Source organism: Gastrolobium bilobum, unplaced genomic scaffold, assembly GCF_033153095.1.
Source record: "Gastrolobium bilobum isolate Gb01-03AN ecotype WA unplaced genomic scaffold, APGP_CSIRO_Gbil_v1 utg609, whole genome shotgun sequence".
Classification (NCBI taxonomy): Eukaryota; Viridiplantae; Streptophyta; class Magnoliopsida; order Fabales; family Fabaceae; genus Gastrolobium; species Gastrolobium bilobum.
Genome location: NW_026899102.1, coordinates 29215 through 49177, shown reverse-complemented (window position 1 = coordinate 49177; position 19963 = coordinate 29215). Strand labels below are relative to the sequence as shown.

The window sequence follows — 19963 nt, the reverse complement described above, 5'->3', positions numbered from 1 at the left end:
GAAAAAATAGATATGAGACCACCTCTGTTTTATGTGTTTCGAAACTTAGTTTCTCTCATATGAAACAAAAGAAATATAACTCCAAAAACAAATGACAAATAACTAGAGCAACTTGAAAAATAATAAAGTAAATCCCCATAGTAGTTTTGAGAAGATTTTCGGAAGGTCGAATTGATCTTTTTTGATATAGAAAATAGACCAAAAACTATATGTTGGTCCCCAATCGAGGGACTGGGATGCAAAGACCTGGTTTCAATGGCACAGTGTGTACTCTTCATTCGGAACCTATTAGTTAAAACAATACTTGAGAAAATCGTTATCAAAAGGTAAATACTTAAAATGGGTAGAAGGTGTGCGGCTTTGTTACTTAAAGTGGCACAAAAAAAACTTTGTATTCTTAACAGTGAAATGTTTTCCATGTTAAATTTTGATCTCATATTATGTAATAAGTTTCATATTAATAATTTTATATTATATATATATTTTTTAAAAATCATGATTTTTCTATAGTGGCAGCTAGTGAATGATTTATGTTCAGCTTTAAGAGGTGCATAACTTGAAATGGAAGAGGTGCAAGATGGGCTTCCATCTTTATTTGATGTTGTACATGCGTGACCAAAAATTTGTTATCATGACCAATGCAGGCGCTTGCAATGCGGTTTGTTGCCGGACAGTGACTATTTTGTCACGTTTTGGTAAAAAAATTACCAGAATGTCACCCGAACAGTAAAATTTTTCAAACTGTCACGCGGCATAATTCGCTACACAGTGTAGCGAATTATGCATGCAAATAATTCGCTACACAGTGTAGCGAAATATGCCACGTCAGAACCAAAAAGTGCCATGTGTCAAAATTATTGAAATTTGCTACCTTATGTAGCGAATTTCAACATTCTGACACATGCCACTTTTTGGTTATGTGCATTCTGATGTGGCATATTTCGCTACACTGTGTAGCAAATTACTTGCATATATAATTCACTACACTGCCGCGTGGCAGTTTGAAAATTTTTACTGTTCGTGTGACATTCTGGTAATTTTTTTGTCATAGCGTGACATTTTGATGACTCTCTTGTTTGTTGCAATGCGCGCGCATATATATATATATATGTGTGTCTGGTGACCTTGTCGATTCTAATGATAGGGGTCGCTCTTGATATTGCTCTCTTTTTTTACTGTTGCAATATTGGTGAATGACAATGATTGGGAATTGGGATGATGTCGTTTCACTTTTAGTAAACAGGCTAGCGTATCAGGTTTGATATTTACTGAGTCTTTATTTAGTTTTTTTTTTAAAGTGTACTTGATTGCTTAGTCGTCAAGTGTTATTTTAAAAATGAAAGGTAAACCATTCACATTGTCTACGGAATATCATCACATGATTGGTAAGCTGGTTTATACTCTCTCCATTATAGTTAAATCAGCTTAATACTTAGAATTGGGGCAGAATTAGAATTATTTTTAATGTTATTAGCAATTAATTAGAGCAAAAAATAACGAGGGGACTTCACTATTGAATAAAGTATAGAGTAAAGACTATTGTGTAACGTGTATTCTAAAATAGTGTTTGTTTGTTAGGTCACCAAATGATGTGAATTTGGCTGGGGCGGTGCGGTGCCGACGTGTGATTATCCCGCGTCGTAGTGGGACCCACGATAAGGAAAGGTCAAAAGACTCATGACGACGTCGTATTTGATGAGGTTGATTTGGCTCTGAGTGCAATGCTTCCAAGTGTTGAATATTTTTGATTTGAACAGGCGCAAAGCAACACTTGTCGATGGGCATGGAGAGAAAGCACGCAGGGAAATTAAGTATGGGAAAGGGTTATTTGATTATTTATCTTCTGCATGTGCATCCAATTCAAAATTCAACATATTGATTCGATGCGATGCAGATGCACCCTCTCTTATGTTTCTTTTTTTTTTTGCTTTGGTTATAAGTTGTATGACATAAAAAGGATTAACGTAGGTGGCGTTGGCGTTGGGAGTGAGGAATGGCGGCAAGAGGCATGAAGAGACGCCACGTAGTAATGAGTAGTAGGTTTAGCTGGAAGCTGTTGATCCTCTTCTCCGTTTCCCTCTCCTGCGTCGTCGTTTTAGCTCTAGCAGCTCTCTTCACGCTGCACACTAACTCACCCCCAGTTTCAATTTCTCGCGTCTTCGATGGTACTCCTAAGATCGCCTTCTTGTTCCTCGTTCGCCGCAACCTCCCTCTCGATTTTCTCTGGGGTGCTTTCTTCCAGGTTCGCACCTTTTTTTTTTTTTTTTTTTTACTTTATTAGAAATAATCGGAAATTTGGGATAATTTCAAATGTTTATGCAGAACGGCGACGTTTCGAGATTCTCGATTTATGTGCATTCGGCTCCTGGGTTTGTGTTGGATGAGTCAACCACCAGGTCGCACTTCTTCTACGGTCGTCAACTCAGTAATAGCATTCAGGTGAGTTCTCTTTGAAATTGGTTGTTGAGAAAGTGATGGATTTTTTCCCTTTTCGTAACGGAGAAGATGAAAACAAGAAAAAATATTGCTTATATAAGTTTTTCTTTCGTACCCGCCAAACCCTCGGGGATGGATTTCAGATGCAATATTGCGTGAAAAAAATTGTCCATCCCTAATTTTAAGGGATACCAAAATTGCTTTAAAAAATAAAAATTCAATTTTGTATTCTCGATCAAGGGTGAATCATTTCTAGTGGATTAGGTTAACTTGCTAATCGCTATGTTGCTTACATGATGGAGACGTGGACATAATAACTGTCTCTCTCTCTTTTTCTTTTTTTTTAAGCCCATTTCATATTTTTATTTCGATCATAGCCAAATCGCCCAAATTAAAAAACTTGCAACAAAGAATGCCAATAGGGTGATTTTATTACTCTGTTATAATCTGGTTGTCGGAAGCACAGCATGTGATATTAAAGAGTGTTACCCTCTTTTCAGACACATTTTTTGCAACGGATTTATGCTTTTAGCCTGACATGTGTATGCAGATGTGGTTCAGCATAAATTGTGAGACCGTCATGTGTTGTCTGGTATTCGAATATGTTGGTTTACTCCTTGTTTATGAGTATTCATTGTTGCATAGTTTAGGTTTCATGGGGAGAATCGAGTATGATTCAGGCCGAAAGGTTGTTACTGGCAGCAGCTTTAGAGGACCCTGCAAATCAAAGATTTGTTCTTCTCTCGGACAGGTTGGTGTTTTATAGTCAACTCTTGTATTAACATAAGTTTCCATTAGGAGGTTTCTTCTATGTTTCTTTTCCTTTGTTTTCTTCATCGGTCCTTTTTGAAGGCAGGGTCAGATTGAGTTTGCGTGAACTTACTTGCCCATTGTAAGAATCTGAGTGTCTGTTTTCCATGTGCAGCTGTGTTCCTCTGTACAACTTTTCCTATGTGTACAATTATGTCATGGTTTCTCCAAGGAGTTTCGTGGACAGGTAGAAGAAGGCTTTGGTTCTTGAGGTGCTTAGCACTAATTCTTTTTTGATTGTTCAATTATAATCAGTCCATACTATTTTTTTCCCCCTTTTATGAATTGGAGATGTTTTAAAGGTACAATGAACGACTTTGTTTATGTTGCAGCTTTCTTGATGTGAAGGAGGGCCGCTACAACCCAAAAATGTCACCTAAAATACCAAGGGAAAAATGGCGTAAAGGGTCCCAGGTTATTTCTCTTATCTTTAATTTCATTTTGTCGAACCTCAATGTTGTTCTTTCCAATCACCCAAGACCCTTTCTGCTGGTGTTTTTATCTGTAGTTTTGTTTTTTGTATGTTTCTCAAACGATGTTTAGTAGAATATTTTCTATTTTCTTCTGCAATCTGTTGAAACCTACGGGTTAGGTGTAGCTTTTTCTTATAAACACATTAGAGAGATATAATATAAAACCATTGATGGGCCTTCACTTAACAGCTTAAGCTTTTGGGTTGAATTGGTTCTTTACATAGAATCAGAGCCTCTGTGACCACGGGGTAATGAGTTTGATTTTCACCGTCCCCACTTTCTAATAGAGTTAAGTCAACACAAGGTAGAACAAAAATAAAATAAAACGAGCCTGTGAAATATCCACACGTCAAGCCCAATAGATGGTATGTTAGAGAGATATAATATAAAACCATTGATGGGCTTTCACTTAATGGTGTAAGCTTTTGGGTTGAATCGGTTCTTCACACACATAATTTTATGTGATACTAGTTGATAGAGAAGCATCAATATGGCTTGCTGAAAGAATGATGAAATATAAGGGGGTTGTTTTCGAAGCTCTAAAATCCAGCTAACTAAATACAACGGAGCTGGTTTTAAAATATTTAGTGTTAGGAAAAAGCCAATATACAGAGTCACTTTTGTTGTATTCCATTTGTATTAATGGCTCGTATTTCCCCCCCTAATTTTTTGTTTTTTCGTTTTTATTATTATCTCTTTACTTTCTCTTAAAACTGATTTAAAAGTTTCTTTATCTATGTCCTGTTTCTCTCTATATATTTAAATTTAAATTTTGGTTATGATTTCAAAATTTCAAAGCCGGAGACAAATTTTGACCAACCTAAAAATAAATTCATACTCTTTATATAATAACCTGAATTTATATGACTACTTTATCTTAAATCAACTCTAAACTAGTTTTAAGGGTTGCCAAACTGCTCCTAAGATTCCATTTCACTTTGCTCTTCAATCTTCATATTCATGTAGGTAGTTTTAAGCTGTGTTTCCTTTATGTGATAGTATAGATTCAATTAGTTAAATGGATTAATGGTTTGAAATATAGAGGCAAGGATATGCCTTCCTATTTCAAACTTGTTGGAGAACACACAGCTGACTTTGATCAGTGCTTTCTAATAAAGTCAAAGTTCTCCACTTGCCATTTTATGGGGGCAATTTCTAATTTGGGAAAGCAGAGTTTAGCTATGTATTACTTTCATAGATATCGAATGGATGTTAATTGTTACATTTAGATTACAGGATGAAATTTTCAACCAATTATTCGCAGAAATTGTCTTTATTTGATTTATTTATTTTTTATTTCCAGTGGATCACCTTAGTTCGAAACCATGCAGAAGTGATTGTAGATGATGATGTTATCTTTTCTGTCTTTAAGAAATATTGTAAGGTATGTAATTGATCACTGGTTAGTTGGTTTAACTACAATTCTACGTTGATTCCAATACTCTTGTATTTATTTATTAAAAAGTTGGTCGATATTATATGAAAGTCGTCATCTAGAATTCAAAATTTAATTCTCTATCGTTCAATACCATACAAGACTTGACCAATTGTAAGTCTGTAATGTATTAATACTAAAGAAAAACCTGTTCTCACTTGGCAGAGACGGCCGCCAATTGATACCAGAAAGGGAAAGCTGAATCTTGTAAGTGGTCTAATTTTAGTTTTCTTTGCGTTGTTACTGGAATTTATTATGTTATTTTAGGCTGATATGCATAATTGTGAACTGCGAATCACATTCTTTGCTTTTAATGGGAAATTATTAATTCAAGGCTGGAAGTTCGAGGGTATGTTGATTCTACTGGTAGTTCCAAATAATTGTAACTGGATAACGGAACCTCTGTGCACCACGGTCAAGCAAAAGCTGAGGTTGATGTAACATTAGAAAAAGGCTTCAAATTGAGAGTTCAAAATTATTTATATCTGGGAACGTTGGACTTTTCTTGGGGCATGCAATCCTGTTTTTTTGACTGAGTGAGGTATTATAAATGTTTAGTCCAGCTTTGTCAAGTTTTAAACTGGACCTCAGTTACTGTGTAGAATATGTCTTATATTAGTAGCTTGGCTCTGAAAACCGGCCTGGCCTGGCCTGGCCGGTTGAACCAGGAACCGGTCCACTGGCTGGTCTCAGAACTGCATACTGAAAACTGGCTTTGAAACTGGGCAAACTGCCCAAACCGGACTGCAGCTTAAATAGATTGGAGCTGAACCGGCTCAAAATGGTGAAAGTGGTAATTGAGCACATCTACAGCTTGTGATGAGGTGAAAATGCACATTTCCACTAAGCCAACTTGATTTGTCGGGAACATTGTTGAACTTAATATTACTTACATATGTGGTTTGAGGAGTCCATGCCAAGACAATTTTAAATGCAAAAAGGGGAATATCGTTATTTTTGTATAGAAATATAATATAAGATATATTTAATATTTAAATATATATATATATATATATATTATGGTGTAAGACGTATTTTAATTATTATAATGATATTTATTAATGATATTATAAAGAGTTCAACCAATTTATTTATTTATTTATTGAGTGCTATATTTGTTGGGATATCACCTCATTGTGTTCTTAATGTTAGTAGAATAATGTTCTATGTCTGATAAAAAAGAAGTACTTAGAATAGTAAATTCATCTATATGAAAAATAATGATATTGATAATATATAAAGTTTGGTGAGTGATTATTTAAGCATTGTGGCTGTAAGTGACGTTGCTATTTAAATTTTCTCCCTTTTCCCCCTCTATTGTCTCGCCTTTTTTTTTTTTTTTCACTGATCAGAGTATGCTCAGATGGGTTACTGTTCACACCCATGGAACAGCAATGTCTCTTTTCTTCCTTGTTAGCTTCAAACAATATACTTTCTTTATCTACTATGCTGAGATCATAATGTTGTTTATACTGAAAATATTGTGATGCTACCCGGTACTCATTTTGTAATAATAATTTTTTTTTTCTTGTTGATAATTGTTTGCTATGGTTTTGGTGTAAATGCAGAAACTTCAGAAGCAGCACAACTGTATTCCAGATGAACACTATGTGCAGACGTTGCTTGCAGTAAGATACTGAGATTTTTCCATCATTATCTATATTTGTTGATTGGGGATGTGTTCTTCAATCTTATTTGCACTAGTAATATTTCTCGCTTCTACTTTATTTACAAAGGACCTTGATCAAATAATGTGCAATAACTCTTAAAGGAATAAATGCACGGATATTGTTTGTATGTAATGTAAATCATGATACACATTTCTCTTGTGCTTTCTTTCTAGATGCATGGCCTTGAAGGTGAACTTGAACGTAGAACGGTGACCTATACCCTGTGGAACCAGTCTGCAACAAAAATGGAGAATAAAGGCTGGCATCCTATTACTTTCAGCTATGCAAATGCTGGCCCTCAAAGGATAAAGGAAATGAAGGTTATCTTCTGATGCCTCACATTTGACTTAAGCACGTATATTTCTTGCTCATTATCAGACAATCACTTATTCACAAGTCCCATGTGGGGTTAATCGTTTTCATTTCCCATGAGAGCTATTTACGGGGTGGATAAATGAGAAGGCTCAATCTCCGGTCACCCATCACGGGAAAAAATTAAGACAAAAAATTAAAGGATTCAGTTAATGAAACCTTGGTTTTTTCTTTTTCTTTTTTTTCTCTTGCACATAATGTGGTTGGAACTTGGGATGGTTGAAAACTGTCATTGACGTAAATAAAACTTTCTTGAAATTAGTCCTGGAAATGCTTGCTTGGAGGGGTATAGAATGATCCTATATCATGGTATAATTCATATTCAATAATCAAACTGCCACCTTTCTTGATAAGATTGAAGTGCCCACGTTTCTGGGTTGAAAGTGAAGAATGTTTTTGTTGGAAGAGTTGAGTAAATGTCTATTTTACTACTTTTTGCAAATGATTTCTTAGTCTTCTGTTTTCGATTTTGTGCTCTAAGTAAGATTTTATTGCTTTACATAAATAGGTCTAGCAGTCATCATAGAATTGCAGAATTATATTCAATTAGCGTAATTACATTTGTTCTTTTTTGCTAAAGTGATTACAAGTTTTTCATGCAACTATTTTCTTTATCTCATGTTAATTTTTAACAGGGCATCAACCATGTTTATTATGACAGCGAGTACCGGACGGAATGGTGTCGTACCAATTCAACACCCGTTCCGTGCTTTTTGTTTGCTAGGAAATTCTCTCAGGGAGCTGCTATGCGCTTGCTGAGCGACGAAGTTGTTGACCACTCTGAAGTTTCTGCAATGTTAGCCACTCCCTCATGACTTGTGCTTCTGATTACTCACTGACCTACTTAGACATATACTTCGGACGTCAAATGGGATTACTACAAGTTATATACAGCATACTCCACTCCACAAGAACAGATTTTGAATACAAAAGTTTGTAGCTGCGGCTGAATTAGTTAATTTATGGGTAAGGTAAAGTAGCTGCGGATCGGATGTAACGAGCTGATAGGACCATTAGGTCTTTCACATCAAACCACATTTGTAATGTAATAAGTTATAATATAAAAAAAGGGGTTTAACTTTTCCGCAGCAACTGCAACAAAGTTAAGTTTGTCTCCTTCTCTCCCAAAAAAGTAGTGGGTTCCCTGTAATAGAGTTTGTGACAAAAAAATTATATTATATATTCTTAAGGAGTATATAGTGTGTGTGGCAGATGATGTAGAAATGTTTTTTTTCCCTAAAAAAGCATTATTTTTAAAAATTCTCTGGCAATTTTATTTTGGATAGGAATGACCCTATTTTTTATTTTGTATTTAGCATTAGTTTTTCTCACTCTCTTTAAATCTACTGATTAATTATCATCAAATTATTACGTGAATAGAACTTAAAAAGATAATGAAGAAACCATTGGCGGATAAATCTTTAGGATTTACGCCTACAAGTGGACCAGGCCAGTGATTAGTTTTATTGGGTGTTAATGACATTCTTACTCCTCGTGTATTGCGATTTTCCGTACAAAAGCAATAACATGCTTAGAACAGGTACTGCAAAACTTTCACTCTGTTAGTTTACATAGTTGCATTGCTTTTCAGCATCCAAATGAGATAAGTAATCCAATTCCCTTCCCTTCTAAAGTTTCCTTCAATAAATCTGTCCTATCCTTCCCCTTATCTTTCCAATACTTGAACTGGGGGAATTGAACTAAAAAAGATCTATTATACTTGAACTGGTGAATTATGGTATAGTCTCGCGGCTCCGGATAAAACAATTCCTTTATTTTATATTAAAGAGCTTATGAGGAGGGGAAGTTATGCCATTTCATAATCAACAACATATCACAAGCCTCGATGCCTTTTCTTCAAAGAGGAATATAACTCATGTCTTGTTCAGATGACGAAGGCTCGCAGTTTAGTTGGTTACTGGGGAATAACAGGTCTTAAAGATACTGTTATGTGTCAACAGCTAATCAATGGGCTATGGGAACACAAGTTAAGGTTCAACACCACAACCTAACAAGTAATTAGTGGCATTTCCAAAACGATAGGCTGATAGCAATGAATAGTTTATAAAATATACACTGTTCACAACAAAATGAATAGTAAGAAAAGTCAATAATTCATGGGCAGACTGAATGGTTGAGCACTACATTGAGAAAAAAATGACTCAATCTAACGTGAAACAAAAAGTAATCTTGTGTATTTATTTTTCATTGTAACCACAAAATAATCAATAATCAATAAATAAAAGAATGAATAAACTACTGACAAAAAAAAGAGCTGTGTCTTATTTAAAAACGAGCTCGAGATTTCATTGCAGCACTTTTCCATCCTCTTTGACGAGCCCTAAGCTCCCACAAGGCAGTTTCTTTCATCTGATTTTCAAGTGCTTCTTCAGCTCTTTCCCTAGCCTCCTCACATGTCTCCATCCCTGAATTGCACTTGTCAGCCTCCTTTTGATACTGTGATGCTATTTTCTTAGCCTCTAAAAGTAATATATCAGCAAGCCTTTGTTTTTCCCCTGCTTCAGCTTCCTTTTGCTTTACTTCTTCGGACAAAAGATTTGTAAAACTGTTCTCCACCTGTTGACTCACCTCTGGGTCTTGCCTCATGCAATCTACAGATACACTAAATATAATTTGAAATTGTCCATAAATGAAAGTTAAAAGAATTTGAACTCTTTTATAATTGGAAGCATTATCCTCTACATATTCTATTAGTTTCCCCTACACCACACTAAAACTATTCATTTTACATTTTTTATAACATGGACATAATTAAATATAACACAACATTGTCCACACTATGACGATCATGACTGAAAAGACAATTAACTATTTTTAAGAAATCAGCTATTTGACCCCATAATCCACTATGTTAGCAGATAAGAAAAATAGCATTTGGCATTTGGGCTTGGAGAGGGTGAAATTTAGTAATAGCCACATCCTTTATCAAGTCTTCAGGATTAAAGAATAGGCTTGACCATCCCAGAATGATTCATCCTACGTCAGATAGTGTAGATACTTAAACCAAAGAATATATAATCTTCGTCTCATACCTGTTGCTTTTCTTTTAAGTGTGTAATAAAGGGAGAAGAACTAACCTAAAATGGAGTTGTTGCTAAATCCTGCAGTGAAAAACAAGCAGAGACACCACGTTAGCAATCAGCAATCAATGTCTGAGCACAAGAAACAACATATACAAATACTGTATCAACTTTCCTATTTTCCATTGCATGGACACAGAGTCATTAATTGATCACCCTGTAGGCCTAATGTACCATGCTTAACAGAATGTACAGTAAATAACCCACTTACCAGAATCAGAATGCGTTTAAAAGACCAAGGAATTAACACTTGAATATTCTTTTCTGGAAGATAAGAACTATAACATTAACATCAATAACACTTTTATCCTTATCCTTAATTAGAGGACGCGCCTTGAGCAATGGTAAAGTTACTCTTTTATGACTGAAAGTTCCCAAGTGCAAATATGGAAGCCTTTTTGTAAATACATAAGGATAAGGCAGCGTGTAATGATTGCTCCCACTATTACCTTTGGTAGTTGGGGTTTAACGGAGAGTAATTTAATTCCACCTATATATATGTATGCATGTATAGCCAGTCTCAAGTTAGAGTAAAGGAGAAGGATTGGCGCCAGGTATAGCAAGCCTACTATAAAAGAAAAAAATTATCTAGATAAGATGAATCTTACGATTTTTTTGAAATAAGAAGAAAAGAAAAATTTTCTTCCCAGATGAATTTTGCAAGCTAGTGTAACAACAGATGGTTTCGAATAACTGAGTTTCCTAAAAACCCATTAATCCAATATGGCTTAACATTTGGTGTAAAATCTATGTTTTTCTTTCGAGCACCATCAATTAGGAAAGGAAACTCATTCATAGTCATTTTCCTAAACAAACAAACAAACATAACAACAAAAATGTTATTTCATGCTAAAAATTTAAAGGGGAAATATTAAAATGGAGAAAGTAAAGGTACCTTCAGGAAGAGAAAGAAGGGGTTGAAGAGAGCAATCACAGTGGCAAGGAGGACAAGAAGAAGAGACGGAGTTGAGGGTCTCGTTGAGTTGCCAATACAATGGTTGTCCTGCAATATAACCGGCTAGACAGAGTCCCAGAATCCACATGAACAATTTGAACGCCCTTCGCTGCCTCCTGTTCATCTTTTGTTTCAGTTTCTGGATTTTCCAGTGAACTTGGGAACAGGATCTTGACTGAGAATTAGTTAAGCTTTGGTTTCAAGATTCGCGTATCTGTCTCCCTCTAAGGTTTCGGGGAAAACGGCATCAACATGTCTACGTGTGTGTTTCTCACGTACGTCTCACTCTTCTATATATATAGTTTCTCTCTCTCTCTCTCCCTTTTTTTTTATTTTTTGGTAACCAAAAAGGCTAAAAGCCCACACAAAGAAATAAAAAAAAAAAACAGAAAACAAAAACATCAAAGTATAATTCCCCTTCTCACTGATTCGTTACCTTGGTCATTCATTTTTTTTTTTAAGGTATTCTCTAGTCCAGAGTGTCGAAGACTAATCATTTTATATTAACTGACTAAACTTTTCTCAACAAAATTTTCTTCATACACATGGTCAGAAATTGAATCTCTGTCAACATATTTAAGAAACCCAACTATCTACCAACTATGCTAAACTTTATTGGTTCATTCTCTTGTTAATTAATCAATTCAATCTTGCTTATCTAACTCACAATTCCCAACCTTAGATAGATCGGGATGGTATTGTGAGCTTGTGGCAATTTTTTTTTTTTTTTGGTAACATAACTTGTGGCAATTTTATTTCATAGTAAATACCCATTTATATGGACTAACTTTTTGACACAATGACATACTTGTTATTTTTTTAATGTTTATTTTAATAATAAAAAATTTAGTAAACTGGAGTTAGGTTGTGAGCTATTTGGAGTTTTTGATCAAAATAATTTTTACATTTTTCAATGCGCTAGCTTCAAATTTAATCCTGAAAAATACAATGGATAACCATATAAGTATACCAAATAAGTTAAAAAAAAAATAGTCATTTGATTAAAGGTGTAGTTATTTCATTATGATTATTTTGAAGGTAAATATGGTTCTTCATTACATTCTAATTTGAGTTATTTTGCGTTTGAACAATTTAAATTACTCTAACAGAGACCTAGTGTTTTATAAACAATTCGTGTTACAGTGAGTGCCCAAAATTTCCTTTTTTTTTCTTTCTAATAGAAAAAAAAAGTATTTTTGAACAGCTATATGAAATCATTTATAACAGTTTTACTATAGTTAAATATTATCTAATAATTCGTTAAAAAAAGAAAAATATCTGAAGAAAATTATTCCATACTAAAAACGTTGTTAAAAATTCCTTGAATGCTTGTATCTCTTTATAAGAAGCAGACGAATCCAAAATGTAAACCATCTGCCCATTGTATATAAGACTTTGACAGAACTCTGATATCATGTGAACCAAAAAGATAAAGAGTAAATACCTTTTTTGGTCCCTAAAAAAAATACGGTCTCCACTTTAATCTCTTATAAAAAAAAATTAGTCAGTTAGTCCCTAACAAATTCAAAGTGGACCCATTTAGTTGAAATCGTGGTCCTTCACAATTTTAAAAAAGATTCATATTAATCCCTCGAAAGGACTAAAATAGGTTCACTTTGAATTTGTTAGGAACCAACTTACTAAATTTTTTTGTAAGGGACTAAAGTGGGGACCGTGTTTTTTGTTAGGAACTCAAAAGGGTATTTACTCAAAGATAAAAAAGAAAATTGCCATGGGTCAAAATCTTTGATGGATATCCAAATACATTAATGCAGCAGCATCACAGGAACTCCAAGAGTTCCAGCCATTCCTGGAAATAGTCCTGTTTAGTTAACTTTTTAGCACATAATATTGTGATGCATGTGGCTGCTTTCAGGGGTAATGCCCACTTCCTCCATTTTGGCCATTGCCTTTCTCAAAATTTTTAGCGTATACACTATTTCTTGAAACTGAGGGTGTGAATTGTGATCTGTGAAAAAAGTAGTGATGGTCCCATGTATGTCAATAAAGCTCCAGCCAGGAATTTTTCTCAAGCCAAGAGATCTCATATGGGTCCATGCCTCACCCACTTCTTCCCACTTGTTTGTTGAAGCATAGCAGTGTGCTAGTTGTACGTAATTTCCAGCATTCATAGGCCTCAGCATGAGAATATCATTGGCAATTGTATCACCAAGTTCATTATTACCATTTGCTCGACAAGCATCAAGGAGTATGCCTAGAACATCAATTACAGGATCTGAGAACATTTTCTTGTACAAGTTATATGCCTCTTCTACCCTCCCAGCACGACTGAGGAGATCTACCACACAAGCATGGTGTTCAAGATTTGGTGCAATCCCAAAATCTTTAGTCATTGATTCATATATGGTCAAGCCCTGGTTTATGAGTCCATTATGACTACAAGAAGATAGAACTGAGAGGAAAATCACATGGTTGGGTTTAATCCCACTTTCCAGGAATTTTGAGTATAACATCAATGCAGTCTCTCCTTTGCCATGATAGCCATATCCTGCAATTATGGCACTCCATGAAACCAAATCCTGACTTGGCATCTGGTTGAAACACCTTTGAGCAGTATCCAAATCACCACATTTGCAGTACATGTCTACCAAAGAAGTGTCAACCATGATGCATGGCCTAAGGCCATTTCTTATTACAAAGCTGTGGATCCATTTACCCAAGTGGAGTTGCCCAGTGGATGCACACCCTTGGAGGAGGGAGACAATGGTTATTGAATCAGGTGTTTGATGATTAGTCCTCATTTCATCAAAAAGGAACAAGGCCTTATACACATATCCATTTTGAGCATATCCAGTAACTATCGCATTCCAGGAAACCAAATCCCTTTTGCTCATCTTATCAAACACAATGGAACTCTGATCCAAGTGACCACACTTTGCATACATTGTAACCAGAGAGTTTTCAGCAGCGATATCCAATAGCAATTCTTGCCTTAATATATAGCCATGAACCGAAGTCCCCAAATTAAAAGACCCAAGCTGTGCACAAGCTGTAATTACACTAGCCATAGTAGCAGTAGATGGCTTTATCCCAAATTTTAACATCTGACGGAAAACGGCTAATGCCTTGTCCGCAGACTCATTCTGCACAAGGCCTGAGATCATTGCTGTCCACAAAACAACATCCTTATCTGAACTCCTTTCAAACATTCTAAATGCAATGTCAATGTTCCCACCTTTTAAGTACATTACAATGAGTGATGTTTCAACATGTGCATCCAAGTCAGAACCAGCTCTTAAAATCTGGCCATGCACTGACTTTCCCAATTTAAACTCACCCCTTGACGCAGCCACAGACAACACCGACCCAAAAGTCTGTGGGTCAGGCTCCAAACCTTGTACCCTCATTGTCTTGAGAAGCAGCAAAACTTCACATAAATCCCCAATCTGGGCGTAGGTTGATATCAAGGAATTCCATGAAACCAGGTCCCTATGGTCCATGTAATCAAACAATTTCCTAGAATCCTCAATGTCTCCACATTTCCCATATACATTTAGCATTGAATTTGACAAATTTGTATCAGACATAAACCCATACAAAATTGAACAACCATGCAAACACTGCACATGAGCAAGCTCTGATACTCCAAACAGCAAGCTCAACATGGTAACGCTACTGGGTTGAATTCCCTGGCGACGCATTTCATCAAACAAAGAAAAGGCCTCAAGAAAGTGACGCATGCGAGAATAGCACCCAATAATGTTAGTCCAAGGTACAACGTTCCTCTCGGGCATAAAGTCGAACACTTTGCGAGCAACATTAGCGAACCCAAATTTAACGTAGAAATTAATCAAAGAAGAAGCAACGTAGGCATCAATGGAGAACCCATTAACGAGGATGCGTTGATGGAGGGAAAGACCGAGCGAAAAGAGGTTGAGAGAGGAGCAAGCTTTGAGAAGACTGGGAAAAGTGTAGGCGTCAGAAGGAACGTGGGTGTTGAGCATTGAGGCATAGGTGTTAAGAACTTGACGGTGAGCACCTTGGGATGAATGGTGATTGATTATGGCATTGAATGAGTGGGTGGTGACTGAAGCTGAAGATGGGTGTGGCAGTGACGCCACCCACCGATTTAAGCCAATCAGACTCGGTAGTAATTGCAGCTTAGGCTTGTATGTCAACATGACCCATTCCTTAGGATGCAGCTAAGCTCGAATATGAATGACTCGGCATAAACGGTTTAATCAAATTCCTTTATGTAAACGGTTTAACCATAATAGTACTGCTTGTGAAATTTTTATTTCAAAATGTAATCAATTCTTATTTTCTAACTCTTCTAAAACGAAATATCAATTATATATTAAATTAATTGTCAAAGTAAGTGATTTCCATACCCCAAAAAATTGCGATTCAAACCAAAATAACTCTCACTGCTTTACTTTTCTAGTGTCATTGAAAAATATTTATTTCCCTGAGAACAGGGATACCCCATGTCATGTGGGCAACATAAAATGACAAACCAAGCCACAAGGTTTAAATTTCTAAGAATATTTTGGTTCAGCTTCATTTGAATAGGCTGGCTTTTACATTAGACAGATAAGCAGCAATGCATATAACGTTCAGTCTAGAAGATTATTCTGAATTCAGAGCTCTCTCGTAGCTTGTTGACTACTACTCTTGTGCTCTCGCTGTATTTACTTCCAGCTTTAATAATTTGTTCATGCTGCTCTACGACTTTGGCATGTGAGTCTAAGCAACACAATACCGACACAAACAAGACTGCAAAATGAAGACAGCTACTGCTCATCTTTCAGTGAATACTCTCTGGGATTCACTGGATACTCTCTGGGCCCAAATATGGCTGTTCCAACCCTAACATTTGTACTTCCCATTTCAATCTGCAAAATAAGAGAATTAGCTGGTTAGAAAATATTATGACAATGTCACAATACTTGTCCCTTGAGTGTAATCCATGCATTTTCCAAGAAAAAGATTCCTTACAGCTTGTTCAAAGTCTGCAGTCATGCCCATTGACAACTCACATTGCTCTTCTGATATTCCAAGTGCCGCACAAACTTCACTTCTACAATTGGATAACGTCTGGAGAGTACCAAGGAAAATTTAGTTTTGAAAATTATGTAGAAGACTAGATAGGAAGTCCCAAAAAAACCAATAAATCGTGTCCAAAATGTAAAGCCGCCACCTTAAAATTTTCGGGGGTGGATGAATAATCCAGCATGCCAATTGTCATTAGGCCATTAAACTCAAGGTTTGGGCAGTTTTTAATATGTTTTACAAGGTCCACACACCGAGCTGGTTCAACACCATATTTTGCTGCAAAAAATAGCAGTCAAATGTCATTCTTGAGATTGAGAATAAACTGAAAAATTGGCAACAATGTTTTTTATCATGGAACAGAAACGAAAAACAAAGATGTGGTGCAAAGATTGTAAACCAGCAACCTCCTAAGACAAGCACTCCATTCTAATAAGTAATAAATATAGGTTACATATTTACATTTCTACTTAGAGATCTATGCTGTTAGAATCAGTGATTTGCTAAGCATAATTTCAATAAAAGAATCAGAAACAATGCTCTGTTTGATTAGTGTTTTTAAAAACAGTTTTTTAATTTTCAGAACAAAAAAACAAAAAAACTCGTTTGGTAAGATCTGTTTTGTAAAAAATGTTTTGAAAACTATAACTGTTTTTTTGTTTTTAGAATCAAATTTTGAGAATATGTCTGAGGTGTTTTTGTTTTGGTTTTTAACTTTCAAAAAGAAAAAAATATAGAAAACAACTGTTTTCATAACTGGTTTACAAAACAGTTTTAAGAACAAAAAAATCAGAACACAATCAAACAGACCCAATATCTTCTCGTGATTTTGATGCTATTTTCATATTAATCTTTTAGAAACAATGTAAAATAATTTGGGTTAATAAAATTCTAATACAAGCAAGTCAACTTAAGATACTCTACATATTGAATTGGTTGGCAAATCTGTCAAGTGTAACTTACACGTTTCTCCACTTGTATTCACTTCAACAAAAACTTTCAACGGTTTCCTGCCCATGTTTGCTATAGCACGATCAAGAAGATTTGCTATCTGCCAGCAAAGAAAAAAAAAAGCATAAAGATCGAAAAACAAATGATAAGTGCACCATTTGCAAATGAAGATGAAATGATACTAAGATCATGCATATATCAAATCTTTTTTAGAGAACATTTTAGATACACTATTTTCTATAACATTTTAAATTAAAATTTACTGCATACAACACAATTCAAAAGAAAGTGATATGAAACATTAACAACAGTTAATGGGACAAAAATGAAATTAAGATTAGATCTAAGATAATTTTCCTTGCACAACTCTCGAAATTCATTGGCCAAATGGCAGCGCTGTTGTTACTTCTAGTCAGCGAGGTGCGCAATTAATGTAAGGCCCATCTGCAAAGTTACCATTGAGATGCATACTACACTAAAGACTACTTTCAAGTTTCAACATCATATATATAAACAATCATTTCAGCTTTTAATGCTGAAAGAGATTTCTGACACACACACACAGTGTCTTTCAGGGAAAGGAGATCATCTTGTATGCGGCAGTAGTGCGTGCGTCTGCATTTAAGAAATTGACAAGTGGATTAAAAGTTACTTTTTTCCTTGATCCGTATTGACAACACAGCTACTGCTCCATTTTCATTGGATTGCCGCACCCAATCAATGGTGCGGCATTAGCACAATAGAAATTTCGCAGGGAAGGGAATACATTGGCAAATGACTTTTGTTTTTTGTTTTTTAGGCTTGCATTGATGGTCTCACTTTTTTTAAAAAAGGAATGTCAGGCATTACTTCTCTGCCACAACTGCAGAAAAGTAATGCCCATTAACAATTTACCATCCAAGAGAAATCCCAAAATGTTTGGATGAAACTGGTCATCATAATACAACTATTTCCAAGTCCTATGTATTTTCCACTCCCCCCAAATTTATTTATTTTTTTGCAAAATTCACATTCTTATATATACTCAGACTCGAACGCACATGAAAATATATTTACCTTCTCTGCCAAAACAAATTATGAAGAAACACAAACATTTACCTCTTTTTGATATCCCAAAAAAATTAAAAATTAAAAAATTACCTTCTCATCATCTATAGTCTCCACACAAGCAATGTTGGGAACAGCAGCTGTTGAATATCAATAGTGAACCGAAATTATGAATGTGGCAAAGATGAACTTATCTCCACAAATTGAAAGCAAAGTAATAAAAACGTTTGTAAGTATAGGAATAAGGTTACAGATAGGATGCGTGTAACATACTGAGAAGAGTCTTGACTTTATTGCTCTGCAAATTGCCGATGAAATGCCACTCGATATCATCTGGAAGCTGCAATTCGGAAACGAAATCAAACAGCATTGAGTAGTGAGGATAAATGAGGAATCCAAGGGATTAATTGAATTGAATTGAACCAAGCAACCAACCTGGGGGACTTTCTGAACGAGTTCCTGAACGTAGTTCTCACCGAAGCATCGATGGCCAGCATCGTATACCTCACGGAGAACAGAAACTGCTTTCGTCTTGCTCGCTGCCACCAATCGAATCTGTTTCACATCACGCCCCGACCGCTCGGCTGCCTGTTCCACGCGCTGGATCACCGCCTTCAGCGACGCTGCTGCCCCGCCCTCCGTGGCGGCTGACGATGCCATTTAGCAATTGCCAGGTCACCCACCAACTTATCGACGTATATAAAGGACGATGCATCATCTACGATACGGAATCGCCGTATCGGAAAATATTGCAGTGGGCCCGGGGGTCTCATCACGTCTTCCTCGTTTTTCTTTTATTTTTTTATTTTTTTTGGGTTCATTCCATGCCTTCCTGACCTGTTGAGTGAAACCGTAAAATAAGCTACTTATTTTTTTGAACCAAAATAAAACCGTCTATTTTTTCAGATCTCAAGTTTGGGCCGAATTTGATTCACTCTAAGCCCAATATTTTTATTGGGTCAAATTGTCAGATTTGATTTGGATTCAAAATAGATATATTATTGGGCTCACATTGACTGAAGAAATGTGAAGTCAAATTCCTATCCGTCTACTATAAAAAAACAAAGGTCAAACTATGAGGCTACTGGAATGGTATGGTGGTCCAGTAACCGTTTTCTGGTTTCCATAGAATGTATATAAACGACTATTTGGTTTTCTTAACTTATAATTAAAACAATTATTATTTAAGCATATATCGTATTAGTATAGTTGTTTTATTGGTATATATATCTTCGACATAATATATATTAGGAGTTGTAGTTTGTCTTTTAACATGACACAACAAAATTTTCTACACACACAACATTTTGTGGACCCCGCACTTTTTAAAGTAAAAATAAAATAAAAAAATTAAGGCACGCAAAACAAATCTCTATAACATTACACAATCACTTTTCCTACAACATAACTCTTATAAAATCCTATATATTATGTACCCTTCATTTTCAACACTTTTTGTGTGTGTGTGTGAATCGTTTTCAACTAATTAGTAAGTGAGTTTGAAGTTCTAGCCAACTAACCTAACTTCGTTTACACAATTAATTTGACCATGGATTTAGACCACCCCACTAACTAATAATAAATACGCAGGATATTAGCTCATGCATGTAATAATATAATGAAGGCTACTCTTCTATAAATACTTCGAGTTTCGACAACCCTTTATTCTTCTCAATCAAAACACCCACCCCATTACTTCA

At 35.5% G+C, this 19963-nt stretch overlaps 4 protein-coding genes across 8 annotated transcripts; 1 reads left to right on the top strand and 3 right to left on the bottom strand.

Annotated features, from left to right (window-relative positions):
- Positions 1–1740: 1740 nt before the first annotated feature.
- LOC133287225 (glycosyltransferase BC10-like) lies at positions 1741–8427 on the top strand. 3 transcript variants are annotated; one of them, XM_061484790.1, is made up of 11 exons: positions 1741–1811; positions 1969–2242; positions 2323–2439; positions 3087–3187; positions 3362–3433; positions 3579–3660; positions 5023–5103; positions 5320–5361; positions 6723–6782; positions 6998–7144; positions 7858–8427. In XM_061484790.1, exons 2-11 carry the CDS (start codon positions 1994–1996, stop codon positions 7918–7920), a joined length of 1014 nt encoding a protein of 337 aa, XP_061340774.1. In that variant the 5' UTR covers positions 1741–1811; positions 1969–1993; the 3' UTR covers positions 7921–8427. The 3 variants fall into 3 exon arrangements, with proteins under 3 accessions (XP_061340774.1, XP_061340772.1, XP_061340773.1); XM_061484788.1 differs by having other exon boundaries at positions 7832–8427; XM_061484789.1 differs by having other exon boundaries at positions 1791–2242; positions 7832–8427.
- Positions 8428–9482: 1055 nt separating this feature from the next.
- LOC133287233 (uncharacterized) lies at positions 9483–11398 on the bottom strand. Its single transcript, XM_061484799.1, has 3 exons — positions 11193–11398; positions 10295–10318; positions 9483–9808 (listed from the first exon to the last, which is right to left on the bottom strand). The coding sequence occupies exons 1-3, from the start codon at positions 11374–11376 to the stop codon at positions 9483–9485; spliced, it is 534 nt and encodes a 177-aa protein (XP_061340783.1). The 5' UTR covers positions 11377–11398.
- A 1528-nt stretch (positions 11399–12926) lies between these two features.
- LOC133287232 (pentatricopeptide repeat-containing protein At4g04370) lies at positions 12927–15394 on the bottom strand. The gene has a single exon (XM_061484797.1). It carries the CDS (start codon positions 15392–15394, stop codon positions 13091–13093), a length of 2304 nt encoding a protein of 767 aa, XP_061340781.1. The 3' UTR covers positions 12927–13090.
- A 247-nt stretch (positions 15395–15641) lies between these two features.
- Positions 15642–19082, bottom strand: LOC133287257 (uncharacterized). Of its 3 annotated transcripts, none has more exons than XM_061484823.1 (7): positions 18699–19082; positions 18537–18603; positions 18357–18403; positions 17229–17316; positions 16385–16544; positions 16212–16317; positions 15642–16108 (listed from the first exon to the last, which is right to left on the bottom strand). In XM_061484823.1, exons 1-7 carry the CDS (start codon positions 18921–18923, stop codon positions 16007–16009), a joined length of 795 nt encoding a protein of 264 aa, XP_061340807.1. In that variant the 5' UTR covers positions 18924–19082; the 3' UTR covers positions 15642–16006. The 3 variants fall into 3 exon arrangements, with proteins under 3 accessions (XP_061340807.1, XP_061340808.1, XP_061340809.1); XM_061484824.1 differs by having other exon boundaries at positions 16212–16310; positions 16414–16544; XM_061484825.1 differs by having other exon boundaries at positions 15642–16120; positions 16218–16310; positions 16414–16544.
- Positions 19083–19963: the final 881 nt, after the last annotated feature.

What these genes read in the sequence shown, in the direction of transcription:
- LOC133287232 (XM_061484797.1), bottom strand. Translation starts at nt 15,394, where the DNA reads ATGTTGACATACAAGCCTAAGCTGCAATTACTACCGAGTCTGATTGGC.
- LOC133287225 (XM_061484788.1), top strand. Translation starts at nt 1,994, where the DNA reads ATGGCGGCAAGAGGCATGAAGAGACGCCACGTAGTAATGAGTAGTAGG. An exon ending in AACTCAGTAATAGCATTCAG is followed by an intron (nt 2,440 to 3,086) that starts GTGAGTTCTCTT and finishes TGCATAGTTTAG; the next exon opens with GTTTCATGGGGAGAATCGAG. An exon ending in AATGGCGTAAAGGGTCCCAG is followed by an intron (nt 3,661 to 5,022) that starts GTTATTTCTCTT and finishes TTTTATTTCCAG; the next exon opens with TGGATCACCTTAGTTCGAAA.
- LOC133287233 (XM_061484799.1), bottom strand. Translation starts at nt 11,376, where the DNA reads ATGAACAGGAGGCAGCGAAGGGCGTTCAAATTGTTCATGTGGATTCTG. An exon ending in CCTTCTTTCTCTTCCTGAAG is followed by an intron (nt 10,319 to 11,192) that starts GTACCTTTACTT and finishes TTTTCACTGCAG; the next exon opens with GATTTAGCAACAACTCCATT. An exon ending in TAGCAACAACTCCATTTTAG is followed by an intron (nt 9,809 to 10,294) that starts GTTAGTTCTTCT and finishes GTGTATCTGTAG; the next exon opens with ATTGCATGAGGCAAGACCCA.
- LOC133287257 (XM_061484823.1), bottom strand. Translation starts at nt 18,923, where the DNA reads ATGGCATCGTCAGCCGCCACGGAGGGCGGGGCAGCAGCGTCGCTGAAG. An exon ending in AGACTATAGATGATGAGAAG is followed by an intron (nt 17,317 to 18,356) that starts GTAATTTTTTAA and finishes CTTTGCTGGCAG; the next exon opens with ATAGCAAATCTTCTTGATCG. An exon ending in GAATACAAGTGGAGAAACGT is followed by an intron (nt 16,545 to 17,228) that starts GTAAGTTACACT and finishes TATTTTTTGCAG; the next exon opens with CAAAATATGGTGTTGAACCA.